A 15,879-nucleotide genomic window follows, 5' to 3' on the forward strand; every position below is an offset into this window, starting at 1 on the left:
GGCTCTGCCTGATATTTCCTTATTTTAGACAGGATTTACTTTTACTCTGGCAGGCAATTGTAGCAGGGACAAATCAGATTTAATTTATCTAGGCTTGAGATCATTTGAGGCTGGGTTTTGGTCTTTGTGAGGATTGGTCTATTTCTGGTTTGGCATTAATCCTTGGCTATAGGATTCTTTGGTCCCAACTGAAAGTCTGGTTGTCTTGTTTTTCCTTTTGATCGCATCTTCTTCACTGACGGGCAACTCTAGATTTTGCTTCCCGAGGAACATGAGCCTTGCAGAAGCTTTGCTTAGCTTCTCTGCCTCTCAGCTCATATTTTCTGAACCCCTTAGCCTCTGGTGCCTTGAAGGGGAAGGTGACACTGAATGTCTGGCTCACCTCTTCACCCTTTCCTTTTCTCTTTGATTATAATAAGGATCCCTGTTGGTGCAGTGGTTAAGTGCTCGGCTGCTAACTGAAAATTCAGTGGCTCAAGCCCACCAGCTGCTCTGCAGGAGAAAGATGTGGCAGTCTGCTTTCGTAAGGATTGCAGCCTTGGAAAGCCTATGGGATAGTTCTGCTTTACTCTGTAGGGTCGATATGAGTTGGTGTTGACTCAACGGCACTAGGTATTTGTGTTATGATCGTAATATCTCAAGCTGTAGTTGCCTTGGTAACCCTAAACTCCAGTGTTGTCTCCTAGGCTCTGTTAAGCTTGCTGAAAGCTTTGCTTTAATATCTTTGCCATTTATTTAACTGCTTTCTGCTTGATTTCTCAGCCTCATAGGTCCATGTCTTACAGGGGAAAGTAGTACAAAAGGGAAGTTTTATAGAATATTGGCCCTCAAGTTTTAGTTGTCTTGATAGTGCTTTGATAAATTCATGTAATCTTTTTTTTTTTTTAATTAAATTGCTCCACCTTTCCCAGTTGTCCTTGGGTTGAGGATTGGTGTGATATAGCTAGAAGTTTATTTCCAGCTTTTAGAAAACCAGAAGTGTTTTATCATTAGAATATGGGATTAGAGATTTTTATTCTTGTTCCTTTATTAAAATATTTCTATACCAACATGTATATTTATTTAAAATACAAATATCTGTAAATTTTTAAAGTAAGGTATGTATTAATATATTTCCTTAAGAAGTGAAATGTCTTCATAGAGCTGAAATATAGCTATCACAGGATTGGAGCAAGCTGTTTTAAAAATTCAATTTTTTTAGTTTTGGGGAGAAAAATTTATTTTGAAAAAGAAATTACATATAATACTGATTGTAGCATTAAGGAATTAAAATGTGACTCTGGAGAGAATTTTTAGAAATTACTGAAATATTTTTATTTTCCCTTCTAATAGAGAGGCGAAAAAAGGCTTCAGCATGGGAACGAAATTTGGTGTATCCTGCTGTTATGGTCCTCCTTCTTATTGAGACAGTAAGAATTTATTTGCCTAGTTGCATAAAGCCAATTATGTTTTATTTATTTTTGCATTTGAGTATGGCAACCCCATCAGCTAAATGGTTTCTAGTGAACTTGTTTTCTAGCCACAGAATTAAAATCTATCTATGCCTTTATTTGTAAAAATTCAATAGAGTAAAAACGGAAAATTAATGGCAATTTTTAAAAAATCCACAAGATAATCTATTTCCTCATGAAAGCTAAAAATTCAGCCTTCTACTTCATAGAAAAAATAAGAAAAGACCGGTGTTGCTGACGCCCTCCCTGCTTCAGCCTCTCTGGAAAGCACAGTGCAAAGTACTTCTGGTGGTGTCTTAGCACTTTCTACATCTGTAGGCTTCTGAGGGGTTTTTTTTGTTCCCGTCAAGTGCGATCACTTAGTAAATGGGTCTCCATATTATTAGCTTTTGACATGATAATCATGTGCGGCATCTTTTAAGAATTTATTCTGGAGTTTTTGTAGATAGTCTCCCGACTTGAGTGTTATGTAGAGTTCAGGTTTGCTCTATACTGAAACATACATTTGGTTATTTAGATTTTAATACATGTGTGGTGATAAAAAGCCCTTGAAATTGAGCACTAACGGCCCACTTTTTGTGTTGTAGTCCGTCTCGGTCCTCTTGGTGGCTTGTAATGTTCTTTGCCTGTTGGTTGATGAAACAGCGATGCCAAAGGGAACAAGGGTAAAGTACAATGATTGAACGTGCTTTTCCTTTACAAAAGTGTGCTCCGTGTGTGCCCCGAATGTTTTCATACTCGGACACTCACCGTTCTGGGTGTGTGTGCTTCAGGTGATCTGAATCTCTTTATGCAATGAGCCTTTATAAACAGTGTCTGTATACTGTGATTTTTGTTGCTAATTTTTTTATTTTGTATTTTTATTTTGTTTTTACATTCTAAAAAATATAACAAAAACCAAAAATCACTCCTCTTCCACATACAACTGCATCTTTTCTTCAAGTATCATAGTTTCCTGTTAGATTTCATGTCAGAATTTACCCTGGTTTTATTGAAATTCATATTTGTGATTCTTTAAGAAAATGTCTACTCTAAAATAGTGAAGTTGTTGTTAGGTGCCAGCAAGTCATTTTTTGATTCATAGCAGAGCTACCCCACATGACAGAGTAGAACTGGCCCGTAAGGTTTTCTAGTCTGTAGTGTTTACGGGAGAAGATGGGCAGGTCCTTCTTCCACAGAGCTGCTAGGTGAGTGTGAACCACTAACCTTTTGTTTAGCAGCCCAGGGCTTAACCCTTGTATTATCAGGGCTCCTTAAAATAGTGATGTATAAAGACTATATTAGATGAGTTCATTGGGTTTGCAGAAGATCCAAATATATACCTTATAGAGATTTATGTTTTAAGAGAGTCACACATTTTATGAAACTGAATCAGAGTGTGTAGTTAATGGAAGGGAGATCAGAAATACTCCTTTTCTTGAATTATTTTTTTTGTATCTTGTTTAAAAAATGATGATTTTATTATATTCTGTCATTTCACCTATTTGAATATAGTCTTCAAATAGAAGATCGTTACCACTAAATATTCATATTTGGCATACTTTTTCTGGTGTCATGATAAAGTTTTAGATTCTTAATGAACATCTAAATTGGCATTTGTTATATTTTTCTTAGTCAATAGCTCTCCCATTCCCATAAAGATATTTTCAAAACTGTTTCATGCTTTTGTTGTCACAGATGAGGTATCTTTCTTATAGAAAAGCTGATACCTATCTTAATTCCTTCTTAGTCTGAGAAAAAGATACATGTTCTTTGAAGATGTGTGTGTGTATACACGTGTGTGTACACGTGTGTGTGTGCGTGTGCGCACTCGTGCATGTGTGTATGTGTGTGCACGCGTATGCACGTGTGTGCGTGCGTGTGCACATGTGTGCGTGCGTACGTGTGTGTGTGTACACGTGTGTGTGTATGAAAATTAACTATATTCTTGATTTCAGATTCCCCACCAACCATGGTCAGGACCTTGTATCACATGTTCTTCCTGTTTATGAAATCACATTAAAAAAAAAAAGCCAAACCTGTTGCCATCAAGTCGATTCTGACTTATAGCGACGCTATAGGACATAGTAGAACTGCCCCATAGGGTTTCCAAGGAGTGCCTGGTGGATTCAAACTGCCAGGCTTTTGGTTAGCAGTCAGACTCTTAACCACTGTGCTACTAGGGTTTCCATGAAATCACATAGCTCTTCTTTATGTCAAAATTAGAATGTATATGTAATATGTATAATATTATTTAGTGGTTTATTTAGCCTGACTATACGTTCTTAATTATTCTTATTGTTTCTGTGAGAGGTAACTAAAGCTGACTAGTAAAACAGTAGTTCGTATCTGGGTAATTCCTTTAATTAGCTAGCTTTGAAAATGTTCCGACTTCAGTAGGAGACTATTGTCTTGCCTGACAGATCTAATTATATAAATATTACTTTTTCTCTTTTTATTTTTGTAAGGCCTAGCCAAAGATAAGTTTTGAGATAGGTATAATGTTTAGAAAAAAATTTGTAACTTTACTTTTTAAAAATCTTTTTATATTAAAAATTTTTTATTGTGGTAAATTAAATATATTTAAAAAACCCATTTCTGTCAGGTTGATTCCGACTCATAGCGACCCCAAAGGACAGATTAGAACTGCCCCATAGAGTTTCCAAAGAGCACTTGGTGGATATGAACTGCCGAACTTGTGGTTAGTAGCTGTAGCTCTTAACCACTCTGCCACCAGGGTTTCCAAATTATATACAGTTTCCAAATTATATCCACTGTGTTGTGCAACCACCACCACTATTTCCAGCATTTTTTCATCACCCCAGATAGAAACTCCGTGTCCACTGGGCAGTCACTCCCCATCCCCTGCTCCCTCAGCCCTTGGCAACCAGCAGTCTACGCTCGTACCTGTACATTTGCCTCTTCTAGTTGTTTCATGGAAACCCTGGTGGCGTAGTGGTTGGGAGCTCAGCTGCTAACCAAGGGGTCTGCAGTTTGGGTCCACCAGGCGCTCCTTGGAAACCCTATGGGGCAGTTCTCCTCTGGTCTATAGGGTCGCTATGAGTCGGAACCACCTTGATGGCAATGGGGCAGTGGGTAGTTATTTCATGTAAAGGGATCACACGGTGTTCGTCCTTTTATGTCTGATGTACTTCACTTAGCTTACTGTTTTTAAGGTTCTTCTATGCCGTAGCATGTTATCAGAACTTCATTTTTCTTTATGACTGAATTATTTCTTTTTCAAATATACTGAATTCCTAAGGAAGATTTGGGGAAAGGAAGTTTTCAAATGTAGAAAGAGGTTATATACATTCACTTTCTTTCTATTGGTGGTTTTTTTTCTTTCTATGGTTAGCTTATGTTTGGGGCATACCTTGTTTAATTTTTGTGTGATGCCTCAGGGCTCAGGTATTTATGTTTTCTATTCCTATATTATGTTTTCTCTTCCTGTAGGGTCGCTATGAGTCGGAATTGACTCAACGGCAACAGGTTTTTTTTTATTCCTATTGTGCTATTCTATTTTTTTTATTCTCTGAAGAAAAATGATTCTATTGCATAAGAGTAGTAATTATAATAGTATTATTTTGGTAAGTAACTTTCTTACATTTGAGAGAAATCAAAAGTTTTTGAGGTTGTTAAATTTTTAACATGGTACTTATATTAATTGACTAACACAGCCTAAGGTCACCTCGCGTTGGCCTTTGACAGTCTAGGTGTTATTCCAGAGTATTTAACGTTTCTAATTTCCAGCTGTCCTATATTGACGTAAGAACAGTTTTAGGGAAACCAAATAAAATGGTGTCATTGAATTCTGAAAAGTACTGTTTTTTTTTTTTTTTTTTTGCAGGGGCCTGGAATAGGAAATGCCTCTCTTTCCACTTTTGGTTTTGTGGGAGCTGCACTTGAAATCATTTTGATTTTGTATCCTTTCTTAAGTAAACATTCTGTCTTTTAACAAGTATTTTGTCTAGTTTCCTGGGACAGTGGTGATTTACTAAGACACTTGCCTAGAAGAAAAAGAACAGGTCAGTCTTCCTCAAGCACTTGAAGTGGCTTTTTGTTTTGTTTTGTTTTTCCTTTGAGTCTTAAGACTTTTTGGAGACTGCTGAGAACTTCAGGAAAACGTGCATTCCTTTGGAGAGTTTTTCCCTTGATTTTTCACAGCTATCTTATGGTGTCCTCTGTTGTCGGTTTCTATAGCCTCCGATTTTTTGGAAACTTTACTCCCAAGAAGGATGACACAACCATGACAAAGGTAAGGCAAAGTCTTAGGTGACTCTGGCCTCCCTTTTGCCTCCAAGACAAATGGACTGTTTTATTTAGTAATTGCCCTGAATGGTTCATTTGCAGTGATAGGTATTTGTTTGTGAGTTGCATAAACACAAACTGGAAGATTTTCAGAATGCTGAATGAGTGGGAAAGGATGTGCTGTGTTTAATTTGGATGGCATCCATTCACTCGTAAAATGCACGGAACTGCCGAGCTTGTTAACTAGCTATAGAAAGCTAGTGAAAGGACTTCTTTTCCTCTAAAGAAAACGTATTGCTAATGAGTAACTTTGATTGTGCTAACTGTACCTCAGGGAGATTGTTTGAAATCTGAAGAACTTGGTTGCTACAAGTATTAGAGACAAAGTATTTCAAATTTGAATAATTAAAGTAAGACCGAAGAGTTCTATTCAGAATCATTTTGTAGTCTGGGGCTAATTTGACTTTCTGCAATATGTCGTTGGCTTCAGAATAACAAAGGCTGTTATTTTATGTAGTGACTCTGTGTAAAATATTCCCACAGGCTGACGATGAAGGTTAATAAGAGATGCTGGCTTGTTTTTATATATGTTCTATATTTTAGCCTATTCTTGAAAGGGAAATATATATATACATACACACACACACATATAAAAACTTATTTAATTTGCTATAACTTCTATAAAGAACTGGAGATACTTAGCATCCAGTTTAAGTGATCATAAATATTAATCAGTATTTTCAGCTCCTCTATTTCATATGAATAAGGAGCCCTGATGGCGCAGTGATTAAGTGCTCGAATGCTAATGAAAGGTTGGCAGTTCGAGCTCATGGGAGAAAGATACGCTTTCTGCTTCTGTGAAGGTTTACAGCCTTGGGAGCCCTATGGGGCAGCTCTTCTCGGTCCTAGAGGGTCGAAATCGACTCCATAGAAATGAGTTTATTTAACAGGAAGAATAAGCATAGGCTACATTGAAAATGATTTACTAGAATTTAGGTTTTGCATTTCTCTTAGACATTTAATATGTCTCTTTGACATTTTAAGCATAATAGCTAAGGATATTAGAAGTAGAAATTATATAAAAAATCTTGAGCAGTAGTCTGACTTAAAAAATACAGTCAGAAGTATTAAATGCATTTGTTCTTTTTTACTTGACGGCAAAGCTCTTTAAAATTGGCAGCTACAATTAATAGTGTAAAATGCAGTGTCTCAAGTGTATAATAATATAAGTGTTCTATAACTTTGTATTTGTATCAGGTGTTACAAACATCTTCTAGAACTTACTGATATAACTTTAAACGTCTATAGAAAAAGCTTATTATCCTCTTTAAATTCTATTTGGAGCAGTGTCATTAAGAGGCTGGCGGAGTACAGTAGGTAACTAGAATGGACAGTGTTTTCTTAGAATATGAACAGATTTTATTTATCATCCTACCCTTTAACTGCCAGGTACTCTTTCTAATTTCTCAAACAGATCATTGGGAATTGTGTGTCAATCTTGGTCCTGAGCTCTGCACTGCCTGTGATGTCAAGAACACTGGGTAAATTTCAATGAGAAGTTTTTCGTTTAAAATTTAGACCTTTATAAGATACCTCTACTAAGTGTCTTTCCTTTAGTTTCTAAACTTTTTCAAAATACCACATTTGGAATATAATGCTTCCTCCCACGTTATTTTATACTTGTATTTCTACTTCATTCTGCTATGATATGTATAGGGCCATACTAAGACAAGTAATTTTATTAAGTAAGGACCTTTTTTTTTCTTAACGTGCCTGCAGGCATTCCTTCATCAAACGTGAAGCATATTTTTTCACTGGCTTATTAAACTTTTGCATCCTCTAGTGAGGAAGCTGGGATTTTTTTTTTTTAAAAGAAGTTTATTTTGTAGGAAATGTTAAATTAATTTTTCTTATAAAAATTTTTTGAAAGTTACAATTTAGTATGTGATTTAAAAAATTGATAATTTGTAAAAAGTATTCTTCAGCTGCTTTGTGTCCATGAAATAAACTTGAAAGCAATGCGACCTGTGGAAGCACACATTGACTCAAAGTGCATATTTGTTCATGTAGGTGTTACTTGCCTGTCATTAGTATTTTTTTCTTAATTTTTCAATTTTCAAAGAATTTTAGTGATCATTTACAAGTAAAACACATTTTCACTTTGTCGTGAAGATAGCTGAATAAATCTTTGGCCTTATTATCTTCTATAAAGCGATATTGCAAATTGTGTTCTCAGTTCTTGCCTAAATATTATTTCAGACAGGAATTTTCCTTAGGCAGTTATGTTAGATTCTCTAGACTTAGGTTTTAACTTGAGTGTTCATAAATGATTTGAAAAATCAGTCACTAAACTTCAACAACTTGCTCATAACAAAAATCAATAGTAACTTTGAATTGCTTTTGTTTTAGCTCTTGTATTACTTCCTTTATTTATACAGGATTTATAGACATCTGAGATACAGGCAGTGCCAAGGAAATATAAGCTTTGTGGTTATCTTCATAATTCTTACAAGGAATTTCATATTTCAGTAAAAAGTGAAATCTAAGTATAAATGGAAAAAGGACCACTGTTCCACAGGCTGATAACAAACTTGTTTACTCAACGTTCTTAACTTCCTTTGTGTTTGCGTTATAGGACTTACTATTGTTTTCACATCTGTTTATAGTGTGCTAATCTTAAAATGCCAAAAATAGCACTTTTAACCAGATTTGAAGCTAAATGTTACCATTTATATTATGACAGTCCAGCAAATAACTTTTGTAATATCACAAATACGCAACTATTTTAATATTCATGAAACTAATTTTCTGTGCTTTGCTGTTTAAGGTTTATTGTTAGTATGTGCTGATTCTATGGAAGAAATTTACATGCTGAGTATAGTTTTAATACAAAGAAAACAAATTAATGGTAAAATTTACTTTTTGAGACCAACAAATTAAATTCCTGAGTAGTTTGCCATAGAGATAAATAAAAAGAGGGAAAAAAAAGATGGAACAATTAAAATGCAGCTAACAAATGCCTGGACACAGCTGTCCAAACAGGATTAATAGAGCGCAGTGGAGTACAGTGAGTCATGTGGCGCCTTGCAGAACGTCAACACGCACTGCGTTACACGTTATGCCCGATGGCCCTGAATAGATGAAAAGAAGTAAATACGTTAAACAGATTCATAGAGGCTTTTCATAGTATTAAAAAAGCAAATTTCTCGACTAGAATAAAAAGCTTTATTTTAGTATTATGGGAAATGCGAACTAGAATTACTTTGTAATTCCTCTATTAACCCTTTAGAATTCAGTCTTTGACTTAAGAAGATAAAATATAGACAGTTGTCATGAATATGATCCTAGTGTATGACGGAGTTTTAATTTACTAGCTGAAAAGCTCGTAAGTTAGAGAGTACGTTTAACAACTGCATCCCAAGCTGGGAAGTTTTTCACTCTACCTATTATTGCCTCTCACAAGTAAATCCTGACCTTGAGTGTGGCCCCATTTACTTTCTGAAATTGGCTAGCAGCATCCCATTGCTCAGAGCAAAATGAGAAATGAAGTAAAAAGAGAAATCATAATTTGCCTGCATGTGTGCAGTTTTTCTCTTACTTCAGTAGCTTTTTAGTGAAGACTATAAATTTAATTGTGAACCTGAAAATACATTGAATGCAGTATCAAATACTTAAATTGGTGATACTTTTGTTTCAAAAATGGAAGTGTTTTGCAGGTTTTTTTTTTTTTCTTTTTAACCATTTGTCAGCTGCTATTATTAGTGAATGATAGGCATTATAGACTTTAGCTCTGGTTTTATAGCTCTTTAAGTACAGTGTGTAGGACACATTTACTGAAGAATTCCTGTTAAATAAAAAAAAATTTTTTTTTTTTTAGCTTGTTATATTTCATTGTGGAAACTTTTTATGCTGTTTGAAAAATCCCCACTTAGTAAATTTTATAAACATATCACTTGCCACAAAGAATTAAGTTGTGAGGAAAATTGTGACTGTGTTATTTTAGTCGAATGTAATGATTATCAGTGGTAGCTTTGTAGTCCATAGGAAATACAAGAGTCTGTGCATAATTTTCTTATTAGAACCCTTTAAGACCCTTTGAAACTAATGCTATGCCGCTCCATAGAATTTCCAAAATACTATTTTCCTGCCTGTGTAGGCTTCAGTTTCCAAGATTTCAAATGTTTTTTGAATTTGATGTACATGTTTTTAGTAAACAATTTACTACTTAGTTTAACAGACCCTCAAGGTGGTTAGAGGAGATGCTTGGCAAACAAGGTGAAAACAGAACGAGATCAAACCTAATAACTCATCTGTGGATGCCGATACTTTTCTGTCATAAAATATTTTAAATGTCTTTACTACACTTATCACAGTTGCAATGGATTTTCTAAGAATAGGTTTTATACAATGGCTGATATGCTCTTTATTGTGATTAATCAAGAAACAACTTAGATTTGGACATTTTTTGCATTATCTTTTATTTGAAATCTCCTTTTACCAAAGGGGAAATTTTTTCTCAAATGCATCCAACAGACTTTGCAATACTTTTACTAATTTCTATTTTAAAATTATTTTTTATAATTATGTTTTCATCCTGAAGCTCTTTATGCAACTTGTAGGTTATAAAAAATACAAGGCCCAAATGCAGTTTTTTGGGGAAAAAAAAAAAGGAAAACATGCTCATGGTATTAGCACATAAATACTTTTGCAAATGCAGTTTGAATTTAAGTTTTTCCACATATTTCTCATCCAGTACCCATACAGTCCATTACTTTTAGGAGATAAAGTGGATTATTCTCTTTTGTTTCCTTGATGAAGGGACTCTGTTTAAAAACCAGTCTTTTTTAGAGAGGTCTTTATTTGGGATCACATAAGTACACTACTAATCTTTACCCTCGACTTTCTCTTTCCATTTCCCTGTGTGAAACTGAAATACAGATACTTAAAAATAACAAATGTGGAATAAAACTATAAATCTTAGTATATGTTCCTAATTGTGACTTTGATGTAAAAAATAAATCCAAACCCCACATTGAAAATTTTTCAGCACGAAATTGCCCATAACTTCATTATATTCAGTTATATTGTAGAAAATTAATAAATGACTGCTACTAATTAGCATTTAAGTGATTATTAATGCCCTTAATTTTGAAAAATAAGTTTGTATAAAAACAAAAAACAGGATTTTTGAGAGTAAAACATTCTTTAAGTAAACTGTTCTCTGTCAAATGTCTACAACAGTTAAGAGACCAAATAATGATAACTCTAGCAAATCACATTCCCACTCTCTGCCTGTCATGTTTTTCCTGTGCCGCACTGGCTTCTGGGCCCATGCGTGATCCCATCTGAGGATAGGTCACATTGGTCAGACATGTCTAAACAATTTAGCTATCTGCTGATACACATGAAAATATCTTAAATTTAGTTTATATTTTAAAATAAGATTATTCATATGAAAATAATTCCAGTCATGATCATTTAGCTGGAAGAATCTTTAAAATGTAATGTAGCCAAGCTCCTATCTTATTAAAAATCTTCTAGTTAAACTGTATGTGATAAGGCTCTAATTTATATTAAAAATAAAAAAGCCTAACCTAGCTAAGTATTTTTAATAATATGCATATACATAGTTAACTGTGATACAGATAAACAGATTATCTTCTTATCTGTAGAAAATTTTATTTTAAATTTTTAATTATATAAATGAATACATGAATAAAGAATATTAGAAATAAGACTAAAATTCCTATGACTGCCACTTTTAATGTCAGTCCCTTCCATAGAGTTCCCAGGAACCAGTTTGGTTTATATCTTTTGATGTCTTTTTTTGTGCTTTTATATACATGTATGGTATGCTCTGTAGGACATTTAAAAACTCTCACCATGGGTATCACTTTGTGTCTTAGTTATCAGTGCTGCTGTAACAGAAATGCCACAAGTGGATGGCTTTAACAAAGAGAAATGTATTGTCTCACAGTCTAGTAGTCTAGAAGTCCAAATTTAGGGCACCAGTTCCAGGGGAAGGCTTTCTCTCTCTGTCGGCTCTGGGGGAAGGTCCTTGGGTCCTTGTCATCAGTCTTCCCCTGGACTAGGAGCTTCTCACACAGGGACCCTGGGTCCAAAGGACATGTGCTGTTCCTGGTGCTGCTTTCTTGGTAGTATGAAGTTCCCCCAAAATTTATGTCCTTGCCACATGTAAAACATATTCACACCATCATATCATAGCAAAAGTCTCAATTCAACTGTAAGTCCAAAATCTAAAAATTCTTCATCTATGAAATTTAGAATACAAGTTATCTGCCTCCAAACTACAATGGTGGAACAGGTACAAGATAGACACTTCCATTACAAATGGGAGAAATAGAAGGGAAAGAAGTGATAACAGGCACCAAGCAAGTCAGCAGAACACATTACATTAGATTACATTACATTAGCTCTCAAGGCTTGAAAATAATCCTGTGTTCTCTGAGACTATTTAGGCAATGGCTCTGCCCTCCAGATTCTGGGTGTTGCCCACACTCTCCAGATTCTGGGTGGAGGTCTCTCAGCCCTGAGCTTCAGCTCAGCCTTCCAGGCCCCCACTGTAAAGGCAACTCTGCTTCCTGTGTTCCTTGTCTCTAAAGTTTCTGCTTCCTGGTTCTGTGGCTTCTTGTGCCCCTTGGACATCACTGCCCTATGTGCCCTGCTTGGGCAAGTGTTCCAAAGCTCTTCAGCACCATCAGTAAAGTGCCTGGAGGCACCTCACTCCACCAGTAAACTTCGGCCTGAACACATTCAGCGGTCTTGGTGCATGGGTCAGCAAGCCTAGCTCCACCAATAAGTGCCTGGAGGCGCCCCACTGTGCCAGGAATCCTTCTGTGCAAAGGCACTCAGCTCTCTCGCTCCATGGGTTGGCACCAGCACTGTCTCGTGCTAGTCTCCTGGTTGTGCTGCTGCGATTGCTCTGCTGCTGCTGTTTCTCTGCTGCCGTCTCCAGCGTAACAGTTCTCCTCACTTCCTTCGGAATCCTCACCAGAGTTGTCATTGATGCCCATAATTCTAGCAACAGTCTCTTCAAGACAATCTAGGCTTTTATTATTATGCTTTAAAACTCTTCCAGCATCTACTGATTCACTTTCAACACCGCTTCCACATTTTAGATCTGTTATAGCAGCACCCCGCTCCTTCGGGTACCAAATTCTGTCTTATTCATCTGGTGCTGCTATAACAAATCCACAAGTAGATGGCTTTAACAAAGAGAAATTTATTCTCTCACACTCTTGGAGGCTAGAAGTCTGAATTCAGGGTGCCAGCTCCAGGGGAAAGCTTTCTCTCTCTGTCTGCTCTGGGGGAAGGAGGAGGAGCTTCTCAGCACAGGGACCTCCTGTCCAAAGGACTCAAGCTCCTGGCTCTTCTTGCTTGGTCTCTCTGCTCACTTCTTCGTTTGTTTAATAATTCTTATTGTGCTTTAAGTGAAAGTTTACAAATCAAGTCAGTCTCTCACACAAAAACCCATATACACCTTGCTATACACTCCCAATTACTCTCCCCCTAATGAGACAGCCTGCTCTCTCCCTCCACTCTCTCTTTTCGTGTCCATTTCGCCAGCTTCTAACCCCCTCCACCCTTTCAGCTCCCCTCCAGGCAGGAGATACCAACATAGTCTCAAGTGTCCACCTGATCCAAGAAGCTCACTCCTCACCAGTATCCATCTCCAACCCATTGTCCAGTCCAATCCATGTCTGAAGAGTTGGCTTTGGGAATGGTTCCTGTCCTGGGCCAACAGAAGGTCTGGGGGCCATGACCACCGGGGTCCTTCTAGAATTGAAATTCTCTGAATTTCTTTATTCCATCCTCAATGTCTTCTATAATCCAGTCTTTTTTGAGCAGGGTATTGTTCAGTTTCCAAGTGTTTGATTTCTTTTCCCTGCTTTCCTGTTACTGATTTCCACTTTTATGACCTCATGGTCAGGGAAGATGCTTTGTAATATTTCAATGTTTTGGATTCTGCTAAGGCTTGCTTTATGACCTAATATGTGGTCTATTCTAGAGAATATGCCATGTGCACTAGAAAAGAAAGTATACTTGGTTGCTGTTGGGTGGAGTGTTCTGTGTATGTCTACGAGGTGAAGTTGGTTGATTGGGGCATTTAGATCTTCTGTGTCTTTATTCAGCTTCTTTCTGGATGTCCTGTCCTTCACTGAAAGTGGTGTGTTGAAGTCTCCTACTATTATTGTGGAGCTGTGTATCTCACTTTTCAATGCTAGTAGAGTTTTTTTTTTATGTATCTTGCAGCCCTGTCATTGGATGCATAAATATTTAATATGGTTATGTCTTCTTGGTGTATTGTCCCTTTAATCATTATATAGTATCCTTCCTTAGCCTTTCTGATGGATTTAACTTTAAAGTCTATTTTGTCAGAAATTAATATTGCCACTCCTGCTCTTTTTTGATTGTTGTTTGCTTGATATGTTTTTCCATCCTTTGAGTTTTAATTTGTGTCTTTAAGTCTAAGGTGTGTCTCTTGTAGGCAGTATATAGTTGGATCTTGTTTTTTAATCCATTCTGCCATTCTCTGTCTCTTTATTGGTGCATTTAGTCCATTGACATTCAGGGTAGTTATGGATAGGTGTGAATTTAGTGCTATCATTTTGATGTGTTGTCAACAGTTTCTTTTTCCCACTTGATTTTATGTGCTGAGTAGATTGTCTTTATATATTGTTCTTTCCTCATATTTGTTGTTGTCGATTTTGTTTCTGCTGAGTCTGTATTTTTCCCTTGTATTTTATTTTAATGAGTAGGATAGTTTGTCTCCTTTGTGGTTTCCTTATTATTTACCCCTATTTTTCTAAATTTGAAACTAACTTTTATTTCTTTGTATCGCTGTATCTTCCTCTCCATATGGAAGGTAGGTGTATGATTACATTTCTTTGTCCCTCTTTATTATTTTAATGTTGCCTTTTCTTTTATATAATAACATTACTATTACCCTGTTTTAGGCTTTTTTTTTTTTTTTTTTCTTTCCTTTGCTTTTGACTTCTGGTTGCTCTGCCCAGTGTTCTACTCTTGGGTTGATACCTGATATTATTGATTTTCTAACCAAAGAACTCCCTTTAGTATTTCTTGTAGTTTTGGTTTGGTTTTTACAAATTCCCTAAACTTGTGTTTATCTGGAAATGTCTTAATTTCACCTTCATATTGAAGAGATAGTTTTGCTGGATATATGATTCTTGCAAGGCAATTTTTTTCTTTCAATTTTTTGAATATGTCGTCTCATTGCCTTCTTGCCTGCATGGTTTCTGCCGAGTAGTCCGAGCTTATTATTATTGGCTCTCCTTTGTAGGTGACTTTTTGTTTATCCCTCACTGCTCTCATAATTCTCTCTTTACCTTTGGTTTTGGTAAGTTTTTTTTCAATAATATGTTTTGGTGACTTTCTTTTAAGATCTACCTTATGTGGAGTTTGATTAGTACCTTGGATTGGTATCTTCTCATCTTTGATAATATCAGGGAAGTTTTCTGCCAATGAATCTTCAACGATTTTCTCTGTATTTTATGTCATCCCTCCCTGTTTTGGTACTCCAATCACTCATAGGTTATTTCTCTTGATAGAGTTCCACATTATATTCTTCATTTTTTAAAATTGTCTCTAACACGGTAGGACAGAGCCAGTACCACACACTTGATGATCAGCTACCTGGACACCTAAGCTGAATTCATACAAGAAAAGTGAATGGACTCCTAGACTGATATACCTGATAACAGCTCTAACCAGCTGGGGACAGGACATCACAGCTCCAAAGGCGAAAATAATCAAGCTAGCTCACTCATGCAAGCTGTTTGGGCTTATCAAAACAAAACAAAGCAAAAAGCTATGACACAGTAAGCAAACATAAAATAACCTAATACAATAACTTATAGATGGCTCAGAGACAACAGTCAATATCAAGTCACATAAAGAAACAGACCATGATCACCTCAACAGACTCTCAAAACAAAGAATCAAGGGATCTTCTAGATGAAAGTGCATTCCTGGAATTACCAGAGGCAGAATACAAAAGATTAATATACAGAACCCTTTAAGACATCAGGAAGGAAATGAGGCGATATGCAGAACAAGCCAAGGAACACACAGATAAAGCAATTGAAGAAATTAAAAAGATTATTCAGGAATGTAATGAAAAATTTAATAAGCTGGAAAAATCCACAGACAGCAATAAGAA

The 15,879-nt window shown here is 36.1% G+C and overlaps 1 protein-coding gene across 9 annotated transcripts in view; it reads left to right on the forward strand.

The window, feature by feature from the left end:
• Positions 1-15,879, forward strand: part of LMBR1 (limb development membrane protein 1) — a 252,588-nt gene that overhangs the window by 213,872 nt on the left and 22,837 nt on the right. For all 9 annotated transcript variants that reach the window (XM_049862905.1, XM_049862906.1, XM_049862908.1 and 6 more), the window contains 5 exons: positions 1,333-1,409; positions 2,039-2,116; positions 5,278-5,351; positions 5,595-5,685; positions 7,153-7,219. In XM_049862905.1, coding sequence (XP_049718862.1) covers positions 1,333-1,409; positions 2,039-2,116; positions 5,278-5,351; positions 5,595-5,685; positions 7,153-7,219 — 387 coding nt within the window. The remainder of the gene's footprint in view (positions 1-1,332; positions 1,410-2,038; positions 2,117-5,277; positions 5,352-5,594; positions 5,686-7,152; positions 7,220-15,879) is intronic.

The sequence above is a fragment of the Elephas maximus genome, chromosome 20 (genome assembly GCF_024166365.1).
Source record: "Elephas maximus indicus isolate mEleMax1 chromosome 20, mEleMax1 primary haplotype, whole genome shotgun sequence".
Taxonomy (NCBI): domain Eukaryota; kingdom Metazoa; phylum Chordata; class Mammalia; order Proboscidea; family Elephantidae; genus Elephas; species Elephas maximus.